This window comes from Sander vitreus, chromosome 21, assembly GCF_031162955.1.
Source record: "Sander vitreus isolate 19-12246 chromosome 21, sanVit1, whole genome shotgun sequence".
NCBI classification, from domain to species: Eukaryota; Metazoa; Chordata; class Actinopteri; order Perciformes; family Percidae; genus Sander; species Sander vitreus.
Genome location: NC_135875.1, coordinates 17,124,629 through 17,149,739, shown reverse-complemented (window position 1 = coordinate 17,149,739; position 25,111 = coordinate 17,124,629). Strand labels below are relative to the sequence as shown.

The 25,111-nt window shown below is 42.4% G+C and overlaps 1 protein-coding gene across 1 annotated transcript in view; it reads right to left on the bottom strand.

Moving 5' to 3' along the window:
* Positions 1-787: 787 nt before the first annotated feature.
* Positions 788-25,111, bottom strand: part of trrap (transformation/transcription domain-associated protein) — a 94,834-nt gene continuing 70,510 nt past the window's right edge. The window contains exons 63-72 of the mRNA XM_078280077.1: positions 24,370-24,531; positions 18,970-19,060; positions 18,409-18,614; positions 16,891-17,152; positions 10,685-10,910; positions 10,272-10,489; positions 7,944-8,128; positions 7,318-7,521; positions 3,687-3,881; positions 788-2,023 (exon numbers count right to left, since the gene is read on the bottom strand). Of these exons, the coding sequence (XP_078136203.1) occupies positions 1,739-2,023; positions 3,687-3,881; positions 7,318-7,521; positions 7,944-8,128; positions 10,272-10,489; positions 10,685-10,910; positions 16,891-17,152; positions 18,409-18,614; positions 18,970-19,060; positions 24,370-24,531 (2,034 nt within the window). The 3' untranslated portion in view covers positions 788-1,738. The remainder of the gene's footprint in view (positions 2,024-3,686; positions 3,882-7,317; positions 7,522-7,943; positions 8,129-10,271; positions 10,490-10,684; positions 10,911-16,890; positions 17,153-18,408; positions 18,615-18,969; positions 19,061-24,369; positions 24,532-25,111) is intronic.

Below are 25,111 nucleotides of genomic sequence, written 5' to 3'. Positions count from 1 at the left end.
TACGAGTGCAAGCAGGCTGGCTGACAGTGTGTATAAGTCAAGCAAGGCCAGCCCACTCGGAGATCTACTGGCACGCATTAATCAAACACCAGCGGAGGAGAGAAATGCCTCAACACACCTCCGCAGGACTTTCTAACCAGAGGGAGGGAATGGCCACAAGGTTATTGTACCTCCACGACCACGAGACAGAAGCAGCATTTTGATTCAACACCGCTGCGCTGAAATGCCTCTCCATAAATGTCTACTAACTGTGAACTGCAAGTATGGCGGCAATAGACTTTTTGACGTCAGAGAATGGTTCGTCTGGAGTCATTTCACAGCATGAGTTATTACCGCAATAAGATCCAAGAGTGCGTGCTTCGGGGTGATTATTGCGGTGACGGTGATGCAGTAGATGTGAGGTGCAGATGGGGATTACTGGTTGTTATTGCGGTTTAACAACTGGTATAAAAAAAAAAAAAACAACTCCGTAAGAAACCTAATTTTGCTTTATGGTAATTGTGAGCATAGTTGAAACTCATTTTTGAGATTGGAACAATCCTAAAATACTGTATTTTTTTTATTTATTTTTTAAGATTATTATTATTTTGGGCCTTTATTTTATAGGACAGCTGAAGACATAAAATGGGAGAGAGACATACAGCAAAGGGCCGCAGGTCGGAGACGAACCCGCAGCCGCTGCGTCGAGGAGTAAACCTCTATATACTGTATGGGCGCACACTCTACCAACTGTGCTACCCAGGCGCCCTAATACTGTACATCTTAAAGAAGAACAGCAGCATCTGTATTTACAAAAAAAGAGCATTTTATTAAAACAAAATGCTTATTTACAAGGCAAGAGATAATACTTCTGTTGAAAAAAACATTGTACCTTTACAAAAAGGGGAGGAAATATTTGCATTGCAGCTGTAGCTTATTACAGTGTCAATTCGCCTGGACGTTTTACTTTGTTACATTACAACAGGGCTGATGGACAGACAAAAGGAATATAAAGTAAAATGGCTTTTGGATGAGTCAAACAAGTTACTATTAAAGTTTAGGCAGTGGGTCAAAAAAAAATAATTAAAGAGCATCATCTGTTTCACAGGAACACAAAATTCCTCATTTGACAGGAATAGAAAAGATGCTACATATTTTTCAGGTTAAATAAAAATAAAAATTTTGAGGAGGACAAATGGCTGTTTTAGAGGGGGAAAAATGTAAGTGTAAAAATCTAGAGCCCTTGATGCAGGCGAAATACAACACAGACACAGCTAAAGCAAACAGAAGATTTTCTCATCTCTTAAATAAAATTTAAAAAAAAAAACTCCCATAAACATGAGTGTGGCTCATTATGATACCTACACAAATATTTGGACTGTCTTCACTGTGAGACAGGGGCAAATGGCATCACACATAGAGTCCCTGTTATTTAGTTATAAAAATAAATATAAGTTGAAGGAGAAATTGTGGTTTGATCAAACAACTTTAGCAGTCCACTTATAACTATTATGGATACTGGCAAGCCCTATTCAGACTATCAATGTGACAGTCAGGGCCTTTGTTTCCACCTGATTCCACTTCGCAAACTATTTCAGTGTCTTTTGATCAAGAGAGATGGAGTCCAACATGTCCATCAGGCTTCTGTTACAGTGACGATTAACATACATTGAACACACAAAAACACATTTTCTTTCCCTGCATCTCATCCTTGTCATTCTCCTCCATTGTCTCCCCTCATCTTTTCCTCTGGGTATCCTCAGAGCCAGGGGTGCCAGGCTGGGTCCATGCGACACAGATTGTCCAGGCTGTTTGCTGCAGCCACCAGCGTGTTGACCTTACTCTCTCCACCCTCGAACTGAGCCAGGTTGTGGAGGCGGGTCATGATGGCCGTGACGGCCTTCTGGACCAATGACACTAACTGCTGGGAGTCCATGTTCTCTGGTTGGCCAGCCGGGGACAGAGGCATGGACGTGTCCTCCTGGGTCTTCTTGTGCCACGCAATGATCTCATCACGGAGGACTGCCTTCAGGATGCCGTCCACCTATCAGAGACAGAGGAGATGACGATGTACATTTCAAGATTCAGTGGTGTAGAAACATGTAAAATACAGCATTGTGTCTCCAATGTTCATATTAAGAGACATTACTCAGATATCTGTATGGTTACTTTCTTGTGGGTTCTTCCCAAAATGTGCAAGGCATAAAATAACAGTACCTTCTTAGCTTTGATTCAAAGCAAAAACGTTCATGAGAAGGTGACTGTTTAGTGCCTTGTCAAACTAATCTTTACTTTTGATCACAAGTTTTGACTTGCTCTTGTAACATCCTGATGACAACCCACACAAAGAAATTATTATTTTAACTATTTAATTTATTTGCTTTATTTACAAAACTCATTTACCTTACTTACAATCAGTTTTGACAAAAGGAAAACAAGAAAATAATTTCCATTCGGCGTGGGAAAGTTTATTTTGGACCTTGGAAACAATAGTTTAATGACAATAAAAAAGGTCCATGTACTTCTCCAGAGCTTTCAACCATATCTTGCAGTCCTCCTCTGCAGATGAAGGTGATCTTTGGTGTCAATGATCATCTTTGAACATAGGGATTATGATGATGTTTTTCAGACTTCAATATATTTGAGTGGATGATTGTTGCGTGTTTGTTGTGTTTTGTTCCGTTCCCTGGAAACGTTTGTTTTTCTTTGACCACTGGCCTCTTATTCTCGGCTTGAACTAGTTCACGTCGTCGAGTGTTTTGTTTTATTTGCATCTTAAGCACTCGGGCTCCCTCCACATCAGTCAGACTTTAAGTATGAGCCAGACCTATACATAGACACCACACGCCTGTCATTACTGTCCTGCAGCAGATCCATTAACAACCCTCTGACTGCTCCTGCTTTCATTGCATTGTTTTTGTTTGGTTGAACTTCATCTCGGGGTTTATTGAAGTTTAAGCGCTAACAATACTGGAGAATTCAGCCTAAATTCCACAACAATGTACAGTATATCCTCACGGATACTGCCAGCTGACTTAAACCCCACATTTTATATGTACACAATATGTACCTTTCCTTAAACCCTGCCAAGACTCAGGCCATTTGGGTCAAGTTGAGCAAGTGTCATTTTTCAGGCATACTTTTTTCAACATTTAAATACAATATCGTGAAAGTGTGATAGTACACAAGTACATTTTACGGAATGTTATAACAAGGTTCCTTAAACCTGCAATAACTAATGCTGTGGCCACTCGGGGGCAACAGACTCCAGCTGTAAACACAACACTGCCATATTATCACCTACAGTAGATTAAATCCAATATTCTGTCAGCTTTTAGCTCCGTTTTGGTCTCCACCAAATGTCTTGCTCTTTAGCTGCTAAATGCGCCATTTTTAACCAGCTAGTCGCTAACTGTGCATGTCTGGTGTTTGATGCTGAGCAGGTAGCAGTCATGGATTAAAGCTAAAATCATCAAAAGGCTGAAATGTGACTGCTATTTCAAACTGTTGCAAAGCAAAACTAAACAATAGGTTAAAATCCTATATCTCAAACCAAATGTGAAATACAGGTATTCCTATATATAGGTATAGGAAATAAAGGTCAGGCTCTGATTATAGGCTATATTCAATACCTATATTCAGAACTGTAGTTTATTTTAAAAAAAACAGTGGACAGAATGGAACAATTTTTAGAGCAGACAAGTTACCTTAAAGTTTGGCTGTGCGAAGCATCGTGCCACGGCAATCATGGAGGCTGTGAGTGGGCCGGAGACACCGATGGTGGTCAGGAACTCGGAGATGTTTGGTGTCAGGCGGAATGGAACAGGACGGTTAGCGTCCAGGTCGCCCGTGGCGTCGTTGATGTCAAAGCGGAAGTAGGAGACGTTCAGCTTTCCTGTGTCCTAAAAACAGAGAATGGAGTAAAGGTAGAGTATGAGTCAGTTGACTAACAAACAAGTGTGTGTGAGGGAGGACATTTTAAATCAAGCATTTTTCAGGGGTACCCTACCAATTAAAGAAAACTTATCTATAAATATTCCTTTCTGTTCTCCACAGTCTTTAGACCACATGAGCCCTTCAAGAACATAACTCTTCTTCGGAAAGGTGAGGGAAGTTATAAAACAAGCTCACACCAATGAAATGGCTGCAGTTATTGATCTGCGTGCCCCAGACACAGTAACACGTCAAACTATCAGCAGCAGAACATCTATAATCCTCACTCTACTCCCACTCCCCACTCCCCCATCGCTACCCGCTGACTTAAATATATACAGCCAAGTTTTCATCTTTAAGCCTGCATTTATGTGCGAGAGGACCGCTACCCGAGCAGCCATTCCGGGGAAGATAAGCTTCCTTATATGAAAGGTGAGTGGCTCTGACAGCTTTATAGCGGAACATTTCATTCCAGCTCGTGCTACCTCTCCTCCTCTGCCTCGCCTCTTTCCCTCCCTTCCTCCTTCTGCTTAATTCCCTCCCCTCCTCTCTCTTACTGTCATTTGCTCCTCCAGGCCCCGGCGGAGGGCCTCAAAGCAGTAGGCTGAGACACCAGCAACCCCCAGGAGGCTCAGATAAGCCTGCAGACAGTTAGCTGTGGAGGCAGCGCTCTGAATGCTAAATCACCCAATTACTGGCCAGCGATGGCTTCATTTCGGGAGTTTGTGTGAATGGGATGACGCAACATTAGTGTGTCACATGTAGTGTTGTTTTCGTCAACCAAAATTATGACGAAATATCGTCGTCAACGAACCTATATCACGTGACGAAAACGAGACGAGACGCAACGTAAATGCCAGTCATGTGACGATGACTATAGTTAAATGTATAATGCAATATTGTTGACGAATAAAAATGAAATAAAAACTATGCTAAAAGGTCTCTTCATTTTCGATGACCAAAACGAGACATATGTTATAGCGTTATTTTGTCTCATTATTTTTGCAGTATTTTGTTTCCGGTGTCTCGCTTCAGGGGCTGCAACAGGTCACTGCGGCATTATTTAGAAGATGCAGCTGCAGTGAGTTAGCTAGCGTAAACGACAACAAACTAAATTAAGTTTGACACAGAGATAGGGACCGATGGCCGACCAGCCGGGGTTCGTCTTTGGGAGAAAAAGAAGAAACGACATTTGGAAAGAAAGAAATTGAGGTAAGTGAAGACATTAACGTAACGTTACTTTCTATTTTAGAAAGCTCATGCCAACTCATGACTCTGTGGTTAATGTGTCTCATTTTAACGTTTTTACGCTTTAAACGTTAGCCGCTGGAGCTGAAAACGTGAGACAAACGTGTGTGTGTATATTTTTTGTGAGGGAGCGTAAAGTGGGTTAACGTGTGTGTGTGTGTGTGTGTGTGTGTGTGTGTGTGTGTGTGTGAGAGAGAGAGTGTAAAGTGGTTTCTTAGTTTCTACCTAACTGACTGACTCCATGTGTACTAAGTATCCGTTGTAGGCCAAATACTGTAGCTAGTTTTGTTATTCACATAGCAATCACACTGAACTGAATTTGGCATCAACAATATGACTTTGAGTACTTTATTCTAGACCAATACATACATTTAAACAAATGGTATTTGGCATTAACATGCCTCCTCAGACTACTGCTGTTTTGATATGAGTTTTTTCTTTTCTTTTACGGACAGTCAAGTCACTCACTCAGAGGTTGATTTACTATGGTAAAAATCATAGCAAGGATTTATGCTACTTAATATTTACAACAGTTACATTTTCCAGAGGCTGCATCTGTCCTGACATTGTATCTATTCCTGTGCTAGATTCCAGAAATGGCACCAGTGAAGCAAGTCCCACCCAAGAAGATGGACAAGCCAACTAGTGCTCAGGATTTCTTTGCCACAAGGAGGTACAACTTGAATGTATTAATTTTTTTCTGGCATTGTCATGCGATGCTATTTTATTTATTTTATTTTATTTTTTTTAAATGTATGCGTGTGTACTTCTAACATGTTTGGTTGGTAAAATAAAAAAAATTCAAATCAGAGCGTCTTCCGTGTCTGGAATGGATGTATTCTTGAGTCTATAAGGTAACAATAATATAGTAAGATAACCTTGTTTGAAATGGGTTTGGCTAAAAGAAATGTTTTGTTTTGTCTATACTACTAGGTACGTATACTATGTTGACTGGGTTAAATAGAATTGCATTACTAAAAACAGACTATAATTTTCATTGACTAAAACTAAACTAAATGTCGTCAGTTTTCATCGACTAAAACTAGACGAAAATAGTGGATATTAAATCGATAATTCTGACTAAAATAAGACTAAAATGCTCAGACTTTTAGTCGACTGAAACTTGACTAGACTAAAAAGAGTATGAACGTGACTAAAACTAATAAAAACTAAAATGACAGCTTGACACAAAGACTAGACTAAAACTAAAATTAAAACAGGCCGCCAAAAACAACACTAGTCACATGCAGTGACTTGGGGCTGTGAACTTGGCAACGATATCAAAGGAGATGGAGAGATTTTTACAAAAGGAAATTCAACAGATTCTCAAGAGATGATGTGATGCCTTATAAAGACAGGTGTTGAATGAATTAAATCTATGAGTGAATTACGGCCTGATGAACGCCACAAAGCAGTGCCTTATTTTTGTTGATGCCTTGAAGCATCACTGAACTCTATAAGTGCCAACTTGGAGGAACAGGAGGTCTCCATTTAGGGAGGGTGGGGCACAATGCTATGGCTGTGATGTCCTATCCTTGCACTCTCTCTCTGTTTGTGTGTAATGTTTGTGTGTGCGTACGCTCTTCGTACCGTAATCCTGCTGTGTGTAATGGGATTTGCGGAGTGGAACAGGCAGAGAGGGGGCTTAATACCAGCGCTTAGCTGCCCGGAGGAACGCCTGTCAGCAAAGGCCGATTAGGATCAGAGGGGTGGGGTGGCCGACTGACACAATCATCTGCAATAATGACTTTGAGAAAGCTGTCTGCGGACCCTGAGCGGCAGACAGATGTGTGTGGACTGAGAGGCATGCACGCACACACACACACACACACACACACACACACACACACACACACACACACACACGGCCTCTTCAAATTGAAACGTCTTTGATAGCTGTTGAGCAGAGGGACTGAATATAATGTTCTGTCAAAACATCCTTCGCATTCACATCGCCTGCATGACTGATGGCCTAGCGTGAATGTCATGGGGGAGAATGGCAATTCATGCGGCTAGATATGGAGACGGTAATGGTGATCTCTTAATGCATCTTTGAGAGTGTGTATCTACTGAATTAGCCCCCGTCACATGAATGCCACTCGCCCTTGACAGAGTCTAAAATGTTTCTGCTTGTGTAGGTTTGTACGCGTCTCCTACCTGTGCTATCTGCAGCATCTCGGGGTTGAGCCTGTTGAGGTGGAGCATAAACTCGGCCAGACCTATGAGGGCCAGCTGGATGGTGAACATCTTCCGGAAGGTCCAGTAATCGGTGGCGTTAGGGAAGGTGTGGAGCGCCCACTCCTTCAGCATGCTGCGAGGCACCATGTTCCCCTGCACCTCCTTCAGGATGTCGCGCAGGACCTGGTGGGAGACAGCAGGAGGGAGTAGAGGTTAGGTAGGCGTTAGCAGATATTGTGCCTCACTTTCATGTTCTACTTTATTCAATTCCATGGTGCCCTCTTTTTAACCAAACACACAGCTGCCAATAACAATTGTTAGATATAATGTAATATTTAATATTTCAAATTAAGTATTCCTATACAGGTTGAGATAATTCTCCTCGGTCTTACGCTAATTAAACCATGAAAGCAATTTTTGGAAGTACGTGGTTTTCACATGCTCAAATGCTTCCTAAGTGACATGGCTGCATGAAGCTACCGTTAAATTACAATCCAATCACCCGGGAAGGACATCAATGCAGGACATTAAATAAGGTGTACCAGGCTGCACAGCTGTATAATGCATCTTTTTATGCAGATGTGTTTATATGATTGTCTCCATACCTGGTGGCTGGCCTGTGTGCCTCTGGCCTGCACAGTGGCCAGACGATCATAATATCTAGAAATGGGGTTGTCATGTTCGATGCCCTTCTTGGCACAGCGTTGTTTGTAGATTTCCACCAATGACAGAGATGAAGGGTTGTCTTCTACCAGCCGCATCTGAGGTGACACTGCCACCACTCGGGGCACTGGAGAGATAAAAGGAGGGAGAGACAGAAGACAGGAAAGATATGTGGGAAGAAATAGATGGAGGGAGTCCAAGAAAAAAAGAAGAGGAGAGTAGTAGGAGGAGGAGTATGGAAGAAGGGAGAGGGGAAAACAACCAAGTCAGTGACACACAAACTGTAAGCATTTGGTTGCACTTGCTAGAAACCCGTCACTGTTTTACCACAGTGTAAACCAAAGATCTCAACCTACAACTAAAATACTCAAGAGTTTGGAAACAGCTGCACTGAAGGCGTGCCATTGCTCAACACCAAGCAGAGTCAAAGGAGGTAAAAGGCTGTGCGTGGGTCTCCCAGTGGAAGCCGTCTAAACATTTACATACACTGGCATCCCAAATCAAATCAATACCAGCCATCCAGTTGGAAGGAAATGGGTTGGAAGGGACTGTTGAATTCCCCGTCCATATTTCCCCTTAAACAAACCAATCAGGGGCATAAATGGAGAGTGGGCAAACATCTGGGTGGAGGGAAACCACAAGGGGATGACAGGAGAGGAAATCGCACTTGAAAGCCAATTGAAATTGTGTGTGGTGTGGGTGAGCCAGCGACAGAGAAAGAAGTAAAATGAGTCTGAGTACAGCAGCTCAGGAGATGACCATGTGTTGTGATCTCCAAAGACAGAAGGACTGTGTTTAACAAATATGTATGACAAAATAGAGAGATGTTCCTATTTTATTGATAAACTCATGAGATAGAGGTGACAACTCATTAGGCCTGCTGCATGCTGGCTGCGTGGCGTGTCCATTTTTATTTTGGCTCCCATGTTAACCATGTTAGGTTAGAGCATAGGACCGACGCCTATTGAAATAGGACCGACGCCTATTGTACACGTGACACGCAAGCGTGTTGGAAGCGTTTCCAGGCAAAATAGAACACAAAATGATGTTTATATGTAATTTTGACATAAATACATATTAATAAATGACATATTGATGTTTTAAAATCTCTAGGTTTTGACATAAATGCAGATATAAATGTAATTAAAAAAAAAAAAAAATCGATTTTCAAATATTGTACCTGTCAATACAGAACGAAATATTCTGTAGCCTATTTTGCCGTCAATACTGCCGACGTTGTCTTTGCTGTAATCAAATCAGTTTATATTTATGTTTAACATGGTATGCCATTTTATCAATGGGAAACATACATGTGTACAGACAAGACTAGCAGCAGCAGTGCCGCGTCAGACACGTTTCTGGTGTGCAAAGACAGAAAACGCCACGCAGCCGCCACACAACTGACACGCAACAGAAACGCCACGCTCACGCCACACAGCCAGTGTGCAGCCGGCTTTAGAAAAATAAAATTAAACCCTTGTGCCTGTTTTTTTAAAGGCCTCATGAAGTGAAAAATGCATTTTTCCAGTGTTAACCCTGTGTCCCTGTGTTAATTGTTCATTTATCTCTTGTTATATGCCAAATATATATTTAAAAAAAAAAAAAAAAAACACAATTTTGAGTATTTTTACATTATAATGGCCTGTTCTCTTCCCTGTGAAACCGTTTCAAATATTTGATGACTCATCCTGCACCTGGGAGCGTTTACTAATTTATGTCGAATGAAAACATATCAAGTTTTATTGTCCCACCCCCATGACTATAAATCCTGCTTGTTACCAATCGGGACAGACAGCTAGCTAACTAGCTAGCTAGCAACAGCAGTGGCACTGGTTGTGACATCCTGGCTCTGTGCCAACGCAGCATGGGCATGTTACAAGCTACATGCAGATGAACAGAGCTGCTGCTGAATGCCAGGTGAGCAGGTGGAATAAAGGGAGACATTAATCTGCTTGTATCGTTACTGCAGGTGCTGCAGCGACAGAGCAAAGCTCCCCATTTCTTTCGTCCTCCTCGTGATATAACAGAAACAAAAGTTGTGGGAAGTTTGTGTCGAGCTATTGTCAACAGTCCTCAGTGCTCAACTAAATCCTGCCCACGTTTTTTTTTAGTGGTCCAATCAAATGCAACATGTTTGATGTACCGCTCAAGAATTTCGTTTCACTAGGAAATACGTCAGAGTACAGAAGCTAAAGGTGCTCCAACATCCGTTTCATGAGGCCTTTAACCTCATGCACACAGGCACCCATCTCTCTTATCCCTGATCCTACCAGTGAAGAAGAGGTGTCTCTTGGTGGTCTCCTTTCTCTTCTCCAGACAGGGGTTGAGGAGGCGGAGAAGTTGCAGGACCCTCTCCTCTCGGCGCGACTCGGTCAGGCAAGCATCGTTCATCACCAGGTAAGGGTAGATCTTGCCATTGTGGCCGCGGATATAGAGACGGCGCGCTGCTGTATTGTGTTTCTGAACAATTTCCACTCTGGGCATGAACCTGGAGAGAGGTGCAGGGAGACAGAACTGAAGTGATCAATGATGAGAGAGGAATGATATGTGGGTACAATTCTCCTGTGAGATTACATAGGTGTTTGTTGTCAGTTTTCTATTTTACCGGGAACAGAAGTTTAAATTTAAAACCCTTTCACCAAGTATTTTTAAGAATAGAGTAGGTGTAGAAAGAGTCCTTTACCTTGCAATCTTGATGTAATAGTGCGTAGGTTTGGGCATGAGGAATTCCCCAGGGATCTCCACCTCGGCCGTCTGTGCAGAGAAGTTGCTGAGGAAGCGACACTTCTCTTCAATGAGGAAGAACTTGGGCAGCTGCTTGGTCTTGGCCTCCAGGATTTTGATCCACTTCTTCAGCTTGGAGATCAAATTGTGAAGCTTCATGGAGCCTGGCACGCTAAAGTCAAAGTCTGGTAGGGGCAAAGAGAAAAGCTTTTCTTACAACAAGAATTTCCTAGCACTGGCCTTTTCATCGTTTCCACAACTCTTTCCAATGTATCCCATCCATGATTTGGCATCAATGACTGAAAGCAGAATGTGATATTAAAATTCACAAAAAAGAAGAAAATAACAAATATACAAAAGCAGATGTTGGCTGCCAGGGAGTCGAAAGTGGCCAGATGAAATCCTCAAGCTAGCTGAGAAAGTCTGAATGGGGGAGTAAATGTGTTACACTTTCTCCTCCTTAATCAACTATCCTTAAAAATGCCCTTCAGCAAGACACTAACCCCTATAACTGTTCCAGTGGAGCTGCTCTCGGCTGCCAAAATTACAAGACTGTTAATCGTAGTGGGCAGCTCCCAGGTGTGTTTTTGTGTGTTAGACCTTTAACCTCCCCTGCAGCAATACACTCCTAGACCTGTGCTATAAATACCAATGCGTCTCTAAGTAACCTTGCCAAAGAAAATACTATAAGGGGTTAAAAGTTAAACATATGCAAGCAGTGTACGCACACAGGACGGTACTCAAAAATGAAATAAATAGAATCACGATAAAAATAAGAATAACAATTGAAAGTGCATTGGTGAGATGACATTTCAACTAACAATTAATTAAATTGAGATCTGGGTATATTTACACAGTAACATAGACTAAGAACACAGTGATGGCCTTGGGGAGGGCAGTGGTTACACAAACTTACACCTGGGAAATGTCGAATCTAAATATTGTGTTGCACTGTTGGCCACTCCACTCCCAGCAGTGAGGGGAAGTGCCTTGCTTAAGGGAACTTCATGGATAAGTTATTCGTTGCAGGCTGGCAGCAAAAGGAGAAATGTTTGCTCTATCGACTTAAATCTCCCTGGTGGAGGCTGGGAGCTGATTAAATTAGAGCTATAAAAATGAGAGTCTTAAAGTATTAAATTCCTGTTTCAAGTCACAACTCATATTGCACATAACATATTGTGATGAGCTGCAGCAATAACAACGGAAGGAGGGGAAGTGAGCCAGACAGGTTTTCCATTTTAGAGCAAAGCCCCCAGGACATCTCTGTATCTCTCACACACACACACACACACACACACACACACACACACGTTTCAGTACACCCTGTTGTGCCGCCTGTTATAATGAATCTATGAAACTGCAAGGCCTTGCCATTTCAAACCTGTTCAATCTCTCCCAGAGTGAAACCTCCTAATACTTTAAATAAGCCCTTTAAAACAGCCAATGTTCTTTTCAGAGTGGCCCTATTTCGCTAGCCGTCTGCCTGCAATTCACCTGCCTCGGTAGCAGAGGTAAAATTGAAACAGTCCTGAGGAATTGCAACACGACAACAATTCAGCGCCATAAAAGTGTATAATGCTTACAAATAGAAGAAGCGAGGCATGCTTTATTCCTTCGAAGCCATGAAGCAATAAAGTAATGTAATTCCATCTTTATCAGATATAAAACATTTTACCGGTTCAAATCTGGAGACGGCTGCACATAAGACCCAGGCATTACAACTCATAATAATACCTGAATATTTAAAGTAGTAAGGATCTTGTCAGACATGAGCAACAAAAGCTTTTTCTGAAACAATTAGTATATTTCACCTCGTTTTGAGCTCTAATTATAGCTAATAGTGCCAATATACTGTTAGTGTGCCAATATTAAATCTGCAGACAGTTTCTGAGAGAAAATACAGGGGTGCTCCGTGGCAAATGCAATACAGCCAGCAAGACCACAAGAGAGTTATTTTCAGTTCCCCTGAACTCATCTTTGATCCCTGCTCTGTCAGCTAGCTGGGAGAATATGATGCTAAGAGACAGAGTGTGGTGGAGAAAGCAGCCAGGTTGCACTCTGACCTGTGCATAGAAACCAGGGCTGGTATTGTGTCCTACCTAGTCTATATCCATGACTTTCCACTTCCGGGATTGCTCCGTTGCCATCGGAAATTCTGCCGGATTTCACTCCTTTCAGCCGGATGTCTGTTACCTTCCGTTTTGTTTGTGTTGGAATTTTAAACTCCGGTTGATTTATGAGGACTATGGTAAACTGCTCCCCATATCTCTGCAGGGTAAATCCAGACAGCTAGCTAGACTATCTGTCCAATCTGAGTTTTTATGTTGCACAACTAAAACAACTTTTGAACGTACACGTTCTACCAAAACAAGTTCCTTCCCGAGGCTATTTTGCAGTGGCACTGCGGCTTTTCCCAGTGCTTAGCGCCGCTCATGACAATTGTGAATTGGTTTAAAGAAATGCCAATCGGGTGCCCAGATAGCTCAGATGGTAGAGCGGGCGCCCATCTACAGAGGTTTACTCCTCGAAGCAGCGGGCCCGGGTTCGACTCCGACCTGCGGCCCTTTGCTGCATGTCATTCCCCTTCTCTCCCCTTTCATGTCTTCAGCTGTCCTATCAAAAATAAAGGCTGAAAATGCCCAAAAAATAATTAAAAAAAAGAAAAAGAAATGCCAATAAACCAGAGCAGAGAGGAGGGTCTGGCAAAGCGGGACTATACCCTACCTGACAGACCACAGCAGATGATATGCAGTTCTGCACCAAATTATGGCTCCAGACTCAGGGAGGTGGGCCACATCTGTATATAGAACCATGTTTCCCTCATGTACTGCCCTGTTCCTGACTCAATGTGGGATTGTATTAATGCGTGTGTTGGGATGGAGTCAACTCAACTTTATTATGTCTGATTGGGGAGCTGAAGTTTTGAACGTGTCAGCGGCCATCACAGCAGCGTGTATGGGGGTAGAGGGGTTTCTGGCAATAACATTTAAAGCTTATGACTAACAACCAACTGAAGGTACATAGGTGCTAAGCCGAATCGCTACACGTAGAGTAACATTTAACTATGCTAAACGTCATTTCAGCATGACAAATGACTAGTCAATAGGCACAGAATTAAAACGACAACTTGCGCATTTTATTTCAGAAAAAACTCTTCTGACAAAAGTATCTGGAACAGATCCACTGCAAAAACGGTTACTCATGCAAATAGCATTCGCAGTAATTGGATTTGGATGCCTCCCTGCTGCCAAATGTTATATGTGCACACATAACCCTATATTTTCCAGCCCACAAACCCTGTGAAAGCAAGTGAGCCACTAACGTGGTTCGGTGAATGGGAGCTTGGCTGCTCAGCAGCTCTGTAAACCCCGTTTGTTCCGCTCTGGAAGGCTTGTGTGGTTTCAGTCTCTGTCGACCCTGCTCCCACGTCGCTGTGGGGACAGCTGGGTAGCGATGGTCGGCAGGCACCCTGCGACGCAGAAGCCCCGGTGATGCCTGGCTGCGTGAGCACAGCTGGTACTGCAACATCTGGTAAGATTCATCAGCCTGGCGCTCGCTCAGAGTCTCGCTCACTCTTGTTTGTTTTGTTCATTCAGCCAGTCCATGTGCCGTTCCCATGCTTTTGCTCACTAATGCCATCCCACCTGTCTTCATGTTTCCTCTTAGACTCTCATTCCCATTGTTTTATATTTGTCTTCCATCTTTCATGCTTCTCTCTGTAACTTTATAAGCTCATCAGCTCTACCTTACCCATATTATGGCTTTTTTTTTTCTCTCCGAGTGAGTTGATCATTTTCTCCCTAGCTGCTTTTCATTCACTCGCAGTCCTCATCTTTCACTATCCCAGGGCCAAACACGTTAGCTCTATTGGCCACTCCGTGGACCAGTGGAGGGGAAAAGCACAGGAGAGAATGAAGAGCAGTGAGGGGGAGGGGGAAGGAGAGGGAGGAGTTGCAGGGGAGACTGGGCCATTTACTGCAAGTGTAATTCAGCGAGCACGTATGTGCAGTCAGTCCACAGGAGTGAGAAGGACGGAGTCAGTTTATTTAAACGCTGAAAGCTGGGAGGGCTGCAGACGGTCCCCGTTTAAACCGGCTCCAGTGAACTGCAGTTCAACTCCCTTATGTAATGTAGGAAAACAGACACGTCTTCCAAAAATGGGGAATGATTGAGAAAAATGTCTCAGAGGGGGCCTTGGCTAAACAAGAACTGCACCTGTCCTGTTGGATTCTTCAGATTGCGTATGAATTTGAACATGCAGGCCACAATGACTGGAGGCTTCATCATTAACTTACAAGCATACACATGAATACCACAGAATGTTTGCTTTGAAATGTGCTAATCCAAAACTGGGGATGGATCAGAGAACCAACTTTCAATGCAGACTGTCTTCCAACACACACACACACACACACACACACACACACAGTGGGGAGAACAAGTATTTGATACACCGCCAATTTTGCAGGTTTTTCCACTTACAAAGCATGTAGAAGTCTGTACTTTTTATCATAGGTACACTTCAACTGTGAGTGACGGAATCTAAAACAAAAATCCAGAAAATCACATTGTATGATTTTTAAGTAATTCATTTGCATTTTATTGCATGACATCACAAAGTGTACCTATGATAAAAATTACAGACCTCTCGGGCTTTGTAAGTATATATACACACACACACACACACATATATACATATATATATATATACATACATATATATATACATATATATACATATATATATATATATATATACATATATATATATATATATATACATATATATATATATATATATATATATATATATATATATACATATACATATACATATATACATATACATATATACATATATATATATATATATATATATATATATATATACACACACAAACTAGATCTTAGATCTGGCCCCCAAAAACAAATCAAGCCCGACCCAACACGGGCACATTGTGTCCGAGCCCGGCCCGACACATTAACTGTAATTATGAGCCCGAGCCCGATTTAAACCCGACACTTTTTTAATACGTGGGCCGTTATAACTGACGTTCTCAACTACAATTCAGAGTTGTTTGAACTCAACGCATTTCTCTGTGAGGGCTTGCTTCACCCTCATGCTTGGAGAACTAACAAAAGAGGACGTTGAAGGCTGACTATCATCTTTTCTGCCACGGCGAGCCTGCTTCACGTGTCATGTTTCATTGTGTTCATCATCCAAGTCCCCGTTTTATTTGCTGTCATCGGCGAGCAGCGTGCCGCACAAGGGCCCGGCCCGAGGATAGTGGCGGAAAATAACGGCTTTCGTTCGAAAGCCGTTATTTTCCGCCACTATCCTCGGGCCAGGCCGGACCACACACCCACACGGCAAACAGCTGCAGATAAATAAAACAATTCCATTACAGTGTCAGTAAAGAGATGTACTGTAACAAATAGTGTTTTACAGACTTTTAAACCCTACTAAGACTAAAGACTGAACTTTTACAAAAGAGTTCAACGTTTTACAGTTTCAGCTGAGGCAAGAGCCCTCAGAGACTTCTGCTGTATTTCACATCATCATCTGCTTGTTGAGATCATCACCGCAGTGCTGCACCAGCTTAGATTAGAAATGCAGTGACTGGTGTATAATCAAAACCAGTGTGGCCGTGTGCACACACAGTGTAATAAAGACAAACTGACACACACACCTATTTCTGACCAGTCACCACCCCCAAACCCTCCCTAAATCAAATCATCTGGTTGGAAACATTGTCCAGACACCACGGATATGAGCAGCACAAGTGTCTGAACAGGTATAATATAACCGGTTTAATATATCGCTACAGAGGCCAGTTGGGGACCTGTCTTGTCATTTAAACTAGTATAGACATATAGTAGCACAAATGCAGCTCTTGTTTGCTGATGTCAGGCTTCAGGGTAAAGAGCTAGGTGCTGCTGGTTTTACCTGAAGAATTGCACTTCATTTTTGTCTCTTCAAATTTCCAAGTGTTATGACGAAGTTGGCTGACAGCCAATGACAGCCATTAAACTAAAAGTGAACGGACAACTAAAGAACAAGCTCAAAATTAAAGAACTCTTCGACGCTTGTTTTTCTGTCTGTCTGTTCTGTATGGTTCTATTTCTATACAGTCTGATGTGAGTTTATTCTAAAAGCCAACCAACCTGTTGTGAACTGTCCCTTCATCTTCTGGAAAACGGGGTCCTGTGCTGTGGCCTGGGCCCGGCGGGCTAGTGACTCAGAAGCAGCGCTGGAGAACAGGTTGGAAACATTAGAGACGTTCTCCAAGCCAACACCAAAGGTGCTAACCAGCTTCTTGACAAAGTTCAGTGTGTGCGGTGTGATCTTGGCGTCGGACACGGCACCACTCTTCTCAAAGGCCACTGAGTAGCATTTAGCCAGGCCCTGTTGCAGCTGCCTCAAGACCTGCAGATAGAGGAAGAGAAATAGTCAGAAAACATTATATATGTGATAATACTAATAAGAGATGCACCAACATTTTTCTCCAATCCAAATCATTTCATTTGTAAGTATCTGTTGAGTCAGATATCTGCGACAAATGGACATACTTTATAACTCAAAGTCCTTGATGAACACAGGAGAAGGAGCAGAGACCAACACGTTTCTTAAGGAACTAAAGGTGCAGCGATGCAATGTCATACAGTAACCAACGAAAGGGAGAGAGTGAAGGTGATGATGGCATAGCATGCCTCTGCCTGCCCAGTGGAACGAAGCATAGAGCCTGCAGCTGCTGCTGAGTGCCCCAAACTATCACAGCTAATCACACACACACACACACACACACACACACACACACGTCTGGCCGTACATCCCTTTGCCCATTCTACACGCTCACTGCACCCATCCATCACCTGTCTCAGTCTTCTCTCCTGCTGCCTCTTTCTCCCAGTCTTCCCCTCCGCCCACAGTCCTGCTACCATTGCGTGGATTGTGCCTCGCATGGCTAAAAACAATTTAGCAGCAATTGCAATCATGTCAGGACTACCTCCTGCACTGACATCCACACATTTATCAGGGGGGGGACTGCTGACTGAATGGGTGCTTTAAGTCGACATATGCTTAAATATAAAAGGGATTTGGGGTGCCCTGGTAGCTCACCTGGTAGAGCGTGCACCCCATGTACTAAGGCTCAGTCCTTACCGCAGCGGCCCTGGTTCGATTCCATCCCACGGCCCTTTGCTGTATGTCGTCCCCCCCTCTCTCCCCCCTTTCCTGTCTACAGCGGTCCTATTGACTAAAGGTAAAAAAAATCCCCAAAAATAATCAAAAACAAAGGGATTTGAGAAAATATCAGCCAAGAAAAAATTAATCTGGGTCTGTACATGCATGTACTGGCAATTCTGCCTTAAATATAATCTACCCATCAATGGTTATGGCAACACAACACACTAGTTCAGTCAGGGAATGGGAGACAGTGAGGACCAATTCCCAGACAAGTCACCTTGGACTAAACAGATGTGTCATCTTACCAGAGAGAACAGGCTCATCTGGTTGACACACACATACACAAGACGTGCACTCCGACTTACTTTCACACATATGCACGGATGTATTTACATTTTCACAACCAGCTGTATTATTTTCTCACCATCTGATCCACTGAAACAACACGTAGCAACAAAGTCAGACACACATTAAACCAGCACCTTTGTTCTTCTCACCTCTTCATGCCAGTTCTCTCTGAACCACACCATCTGGTCCACGATGCCCTCCAGGGAGGAGAGCAAAGTGGGGTGTAGCTCACGCTGCATGTGCATGATCCGGCTGCAGCGCCACATCGGGGCAGTGGCCCGGATAGGCCCCGGGTCAGAGGCCGCTGAGTGAGGCTGGGCCCCCACTGAACTGGGCTGCTGTTGTCCAGATGCATCTGGGGAAGAAGAGTGTTGTAAGAGGAAAGGATGAGTGGTGGAGTGGGAGATAGAAGTGACAGAAAAAAAACAGGAGGCAGAAAGAAAAGAGGAGAAAGAAGAAGAAAAAAGACGGTAATCAGGATCTGAAAAGCAAACAAGCAAATTCTACAGCTTTCTTAAGAACAGATGAACAGATGTGCGGTCCAGAGTAACACTGGGGGAAATTATACATCACTGAGAATATGCTAAAAAAAACATTTTCTTCCCCTATACATTCATTTACATTTAATAACTGGTAGAAGTAGTACAGAGCTTTTAATGTTCAGTGTGTGGTAAAGAGGCAACACACTACAGCCAGCCATGTTCACTTACCACTTTTGTAGCGCTCCCTCTGCTCGATCTTGAGCGTCAGGTAAAGGGTGCGGATAGGGAAGTAGACAGCCTGGGGGTACACTCGTCCCACCTAGCAGATAAAAGAGGGTCACAGATTACATTTCAAAGACTCCCCCTCAGGATGGCGAGAGAGAGAGAGAGAGAGAGAGAGAGAGAGAGAGAGAGAGAGAGAGAGAGAGAGAGAGAGAGAGAAGGGAGGTGAAGAGAGAGAGTGGGACAGAGAGATACTGTTTGTGCATGTGTGTCAGAGAGCGATCATACTGATACAGCCAGAGACCTCTGCTGTAATTGAAGCTTTTAGTCAGGGAGGTTAAAAACACGTCATATCTGAATTACAAAACCAAATGTGACTGATGATGAAATTGCCCTCAAGACTTTCAAGAAAAGTCACTGACAACATTGGAAGGTTTAACGCAACATAAGAGATTTCAAGTTTTTAAACACATTGCAAAATCAACCCAAACTTGGTGGAGTAGGGTTCCTTTGATAAGTAATGCAGCAGGTGAATTCAGTGTGGTGTATAATTTACATTTCTGTCACAGTGCATTGAGAAGGTAGGATTAGTTGGCTGTAAAGCACGTTATACAGCATCCAAGATAGATCATATTCTGACATTTTCTGTATTCACTGAAAATGTCCGTTTCTAAATCAAGAAAATAACGTTAAATCCATGTTTAAAAAAAGTTTGCAAACTACCTTACCAGCATACTTACATACATAGATATTTTCTCTTCTTCTTGTTATTATGGTTTTGTCTGAACGACTGGGTCTGTCTACACTTGGGCGATTAGCCAATAAATCTGCAGTTGGCGGAGTATATTGCCAGTTTTTTTTGGCTGCTTTTTGTCATTTTATTTTGCTTATTTAATGGTCTGCCTCCCAAAAACGAGTCAGTTCAGCGAGCTAACCCTGGAGCACAAAGAGGCCAGCAATGGCAGAGAGACAGCAGGGAAAAACTGCATGTAGAGTTGACGTATTTTTGAATTAAGGTTTTATTTCGACCAAACCAGAGTTGGTGATTGTTGAACAAGTGGAAGGAATAACTAAGACGGTTTTGGTGAGATTTACTTTGTTTCTGTTGAGTCTAAATGAAGTGCGTTTTATTGATGAGTTAACATGGCAATTAAGCTAGTCCTAGTTCGGTGAAAGAGATAAACCTGAATTCAGAAGGTAAATAGGTGGAAGAATATTTCTTTCTTGACATTTAGTTTTGAGTTTATTTTGTTTATTTATTAAACAAAAAAAAACTAAGAGTTTGTGGAACGTAGCAAACTCGCTGCACACACACAAGCGCGAATGTAGATACAATACTGGGCACGAAACATGGTTTATGTATACAGCTGACTTTATAATGTGACAGCATATGGCAGGTCAGTCTTCCTTTAGAGAATGATGCACAAACCAACACACTTGATAAGTAAAGGCACCCTCTGTAGGTATTTTTCAGTTGTCATTTATTCATGTAGTGCTGCAAGCTCAGATTGGATTATGTTAAGCGTCTTGAACAGACATTAGAAGCTCTGAGCAGATTCTCAAACGCCCCCTTTATGTAGCTACAGTACAAATTCCACACTTTTCACCAAATTACATTCTAATACACAAGGGCGACCACTGCGACACATCGCACACAGAAATTGTAAAGGAATCACCCTTTGAATGAAAGAGCTAGACTCAACTTGACAGTGATATATCTGTGTGTGACACTGTGACTGCACAAAGAACATGAGCTGTGACAAAGCTCCCTAAAATCCTACAGAGGCGAGAATAGAGATCTGCAGTTTTTGTTTAACTATAAGCAGAAGTAAAACACACTTTTCTTTTTTTTGGAGTTTTCCAATGTTGGTGGTCTCAATGAACAGATTTTCTTTTTTAACATTCGTATAATCTGAGAGTAACATCTATAAATAAATGACGGATTACAGTCAACATTTGCTTACTCTTAGTCTCATCTGCAAATATGTGGTTTAGAAATGATGTCTAACTAGGTTGTTTGTTTATAGCGTGTGGGATTGTCTGACAACTCACGTTCCTCTTTGCCATGGTATACCCTGTTGTAATGATGTAAAATGTAATCAAAACTGAATGATCTGATGTACTTTTTGTCATGATGATGACTAAAGAACAAACAATAGCAGGCTGTAAAAAAAATATATCTTGACATTCTAGGTGGGAGAGATCTGCAAGCCTGGCTTAAGGCCCACTGGATATTGGTGGAAGACCAAACCACAGGGTTATTTCAGGTCACAGAGCACAATTTCATAGGCTGCAATTTCAGAGCTACTTGATCCCTTTAGACCCTCTATATAGCTGCAGGGCAGAAAGAGATACCTCCACATCTCAACAACAAAACTTTGTTCAATATGACTAAAAGTGGGTCCTGTATCCCCCAACACCACGGTGGAGGGGGATACAGGAGAGAGATAGAGAAAGAAAAGAAGCTTTTTTTCATAATTCAGCCTAAATGGATTTTGGAACCTCTAATCTTTCTCTGACTCGATCCACGTTCCTCTGACATCTAGCTCAGGTCTTCAGAGGGATTCTCAAACTGCACAAATCAAGATTAGACAAGAACTAGCAACAGGTTTAAAGCTGCTGAGGGTGAGAATGGACTGGCCCACAGCTAACTAGAACATACTATAATTCTCTAGAGTCAGTGGACAACTGAAAGAGCTGTTCCAGATATCAGCAGGTCTCAAATTCTTCAAGACACTCACGCTCCCTTAATCCACATAACTCATGACTCTACATGGACAGTAAGTCAGCGGTGGTGTGCTGTAAAGGCAGCACTGAGGCAGGGGAGACAGATAGGCTTAACTAACTGGTGAAAGAGGCTGCTGCTGTTGTAGCTCTAAGTCTGGACAGCCTGGAGACGATACAAAAGGAAAGAGCAAAAACTATTATCAAATTGAACTACATCTTGGATAACGCGTTCCACTTCCTCAGTGGTGAGCTAATGCAGCTATGGAGCACCTTCAACCACCCCCAAAAAGGTTTTAAATGCTCTTTTGTGGCCAAAGCACAGCAACCTGTACAATGCTTCCAGTGCAAAAAGCCACAGTCATGAAAAACTCTAAATAAGTAATTGTCACCTCCTCCTCCTGCAAATTTGCTGATATGTATAAAACTACCCATAACTGTGAAGTGAATGTGTATACCTGCAGCCATTACACTCTATAACTCATCTGCCCCTATTAGATGACCACTATTAGTCTATCAACTCAACAGTCCATAATAATTATTATAATTTCACTCACTTTTATATATATATATATATACACTATTAATAATATTTGTTTAAAAACACATCAATATACGTGCTGTATGTCCTCTCTGCACCTTATCCATTATGTAGTGCCAATGTAGTTGTATTGTATCCCTCCTTTTAAAGTGCATTTGTATTGTATTGTGAGTGTATCATATTTTATTGTACTGTATTAATAGTAGAGTTTTATGTTGTAACTGTATTTAAGTACCTGTCTGCGAAGACACCTTAATTTCCCCGCAGGGATTAATAAAGTAATCTATCTATCTATGAAAATTGTGTACACAACACTACCGATTTATTAAGTTGAATATAGGCACATGTGCACACCTTATACACATACAGTATCCTGTAAATGTTTACACACTGCCTTTTTTTTTTTAAATCACTGATGTTTTTCAACTATATACAGTAAATGCGTAATTCTTGGAATTCTCCTTTTGAATTGAATTTCAAAGTGCTCAAAAACAGAAATTTACAGAAAAATACACTTTTGAGATTGAGAATTGAAGGACTAGAGACAGGAGAAATGGGAAGATGAGAGTTCTAGGTGGCAGCTAACAGCAGCATTAAAGATAAAAGAGGAAGGAAGGCAGAGAGGAAGAGGAGGTACCAGAGATCAGCCCACTAATGGGAAGATAAGAACTGTCATATTTTGGCGAAGCTGAGGTGGGCTGAGGCCGAGTGGAAGACAAGGAGGAGGCAGCGAGGGAGGGGTGGGAGCCAGTGTGGGGAGGGGTGTTGAGATACTCTGTTAACTTCTGATTCATCTTCCCGCCTGCCCCCAGGCGCTCTTCTCCTCACCTTCATCAATATTTCAACATACGTTTTTTAAACATCCCGCCGCCGCAGAGAAATTCTAAATAATTCAGACAAGCGGCAGAGATAAAGCCTGCCTGGCATTAAAATGTGGCTCTCTCTCATAAAAACGGGGATGAAGAAAGGGATGTCAACCTTTTACCATTATTACAGGGTGACGAGGCAGACCAAAGGGAGGACTGGATCTCCATACATGGCAAATTTCTACAGTCAGCCTTTGACATATATTCATTTACATGTAAAAGGCAGGTACTAGTTCATGTGACTCAACTGTAACTAAGAGGTCACAACTTTAAATCAGATGTCCCCTCACAAGATTAACGTGTTAGATAAATTCCAAGACAAAACATGAATGCAAATGATTCAGTATGTTTAAACCACTACGTTCATTTATTTAACAGCTAACTTGCATTAAGCCAGCTTGTTAATGAGCCTAACAACAAACCATCAGTGTGACGTTTTCTCTTTATGCTACAAAAGTGAGGAGGGTGAGAGGATTCCCAAAATAATCATCACTTCATCGCACACTTTGTCTGGCTTTCCATGATACTACATCATTCTATTACACTGCCCACTTCTAAAACCCTGCCTCTCCTCTTTATCCTCCACCACACTCTCCCTCATAGCCTCTATACAATATTCCTCCTCTGCTGAGAGGATGGCGGTTTGTTATAGCAGACTACTCTTTGAAGATCATCCTCTTCAAATTGTGCGGAAATAATACTCCATTAAGCAAAGCAAATTAGTCCTCGGTTTAATTACTAGCTCTGTTCCTGCAGTGCGGATGCGTACGATATTAACTTTATAATCATTTCTTGAACAAATAATTTAAAAACCAATTCACTAGGGACTGGTGAAAGCCAATAAATCGCTGTAAACGGGACAGTGAAAGAATCTGAATGCTTAATTTGGTAAATGGGAAGCAGGAGAGAGGCCACTTTGGCGTGAATGCAGTTAATTTATTTTGATTAGAAAGACGTGCATGAGCACTAATGTGCACACACACCAGCCAGATGTGCTGCCACAAATGGATAAAAGAAGCCAGGAGAAAAAAAATTAATGAATGAGTGGAGCGGACATCCAGACATGAAGCTGAAGAAGACAAGTAAAAATGAAACAAGGGTAGGGAAGAGATGGTTTTCAAACATATTCTGAATTGTAAGATTATTTGACAAAGCTGTTGTTGCTGACATATTTTTTCATTGATACAGGGTGAAAACCGGCCAAAAGCTTTTTGGCATAAGCTCAGTGGGGATCTAGATCTGGCTATGGGATAGGGAGTTTTGTAAAGGTCTCACCTGGCTGATTAGGTTGAGCAGAGGTTTCCCTTCTGAACCGACCAGGCAGGTCAGGAGCTGCGGTATCCATGCCAACCACTGGATAGGCGGGACTCCAATGCAGTACTTGTCCACAGCATCTGCCAGGGTGTTCTTGTCATCAAAGCTGAGTAGCCACAACACCTACAGATGCAACAAGAACACGAAAAATGTGAGAAAAGGGTGGGAGGAAGGTGAAGACAGGTAAGGAAAGAAGGAAAAAAAAAAAAAAACACTAAATGCAACACTTAAGGCAGTCACGTTAAAGTGTTCCATAAATTTCATAATAAAGAAACTACTGTAAGACACCAAGTAGCAAGAGGTAAGATCTCTATCATTAATCAGACCCTGCTGCTTCCCTGGCTCTGTTCACAGCAGGAGCGGGGCTGCAGAGTACATCTTGGCAAACGTTACCATGATCAAAGCTGAGCCAATGTGGAGGTGATCTCTCCTCCAATGGTGTGCTTGGATGTGCATCTACATTATGATGAAGACATTAGCCCCACTCAGCCCCCCCAGGATCTCTTCACTGAGCCAACCCTGGTACACAGATTGCGTATAATTACAGATAATGACTGGTCACCTCACTTCACCTATCAGGACTAAGCACTGCCAACCAGGCTTGGCAGTACAATGCCAGTGGGGGAGGGAGGGGGGAAGGGGGGGAGGGAGGGGGAGAGGGGGGGGGGTCACAAGAAAAACATCTAATTGGGATGTGAAGCTG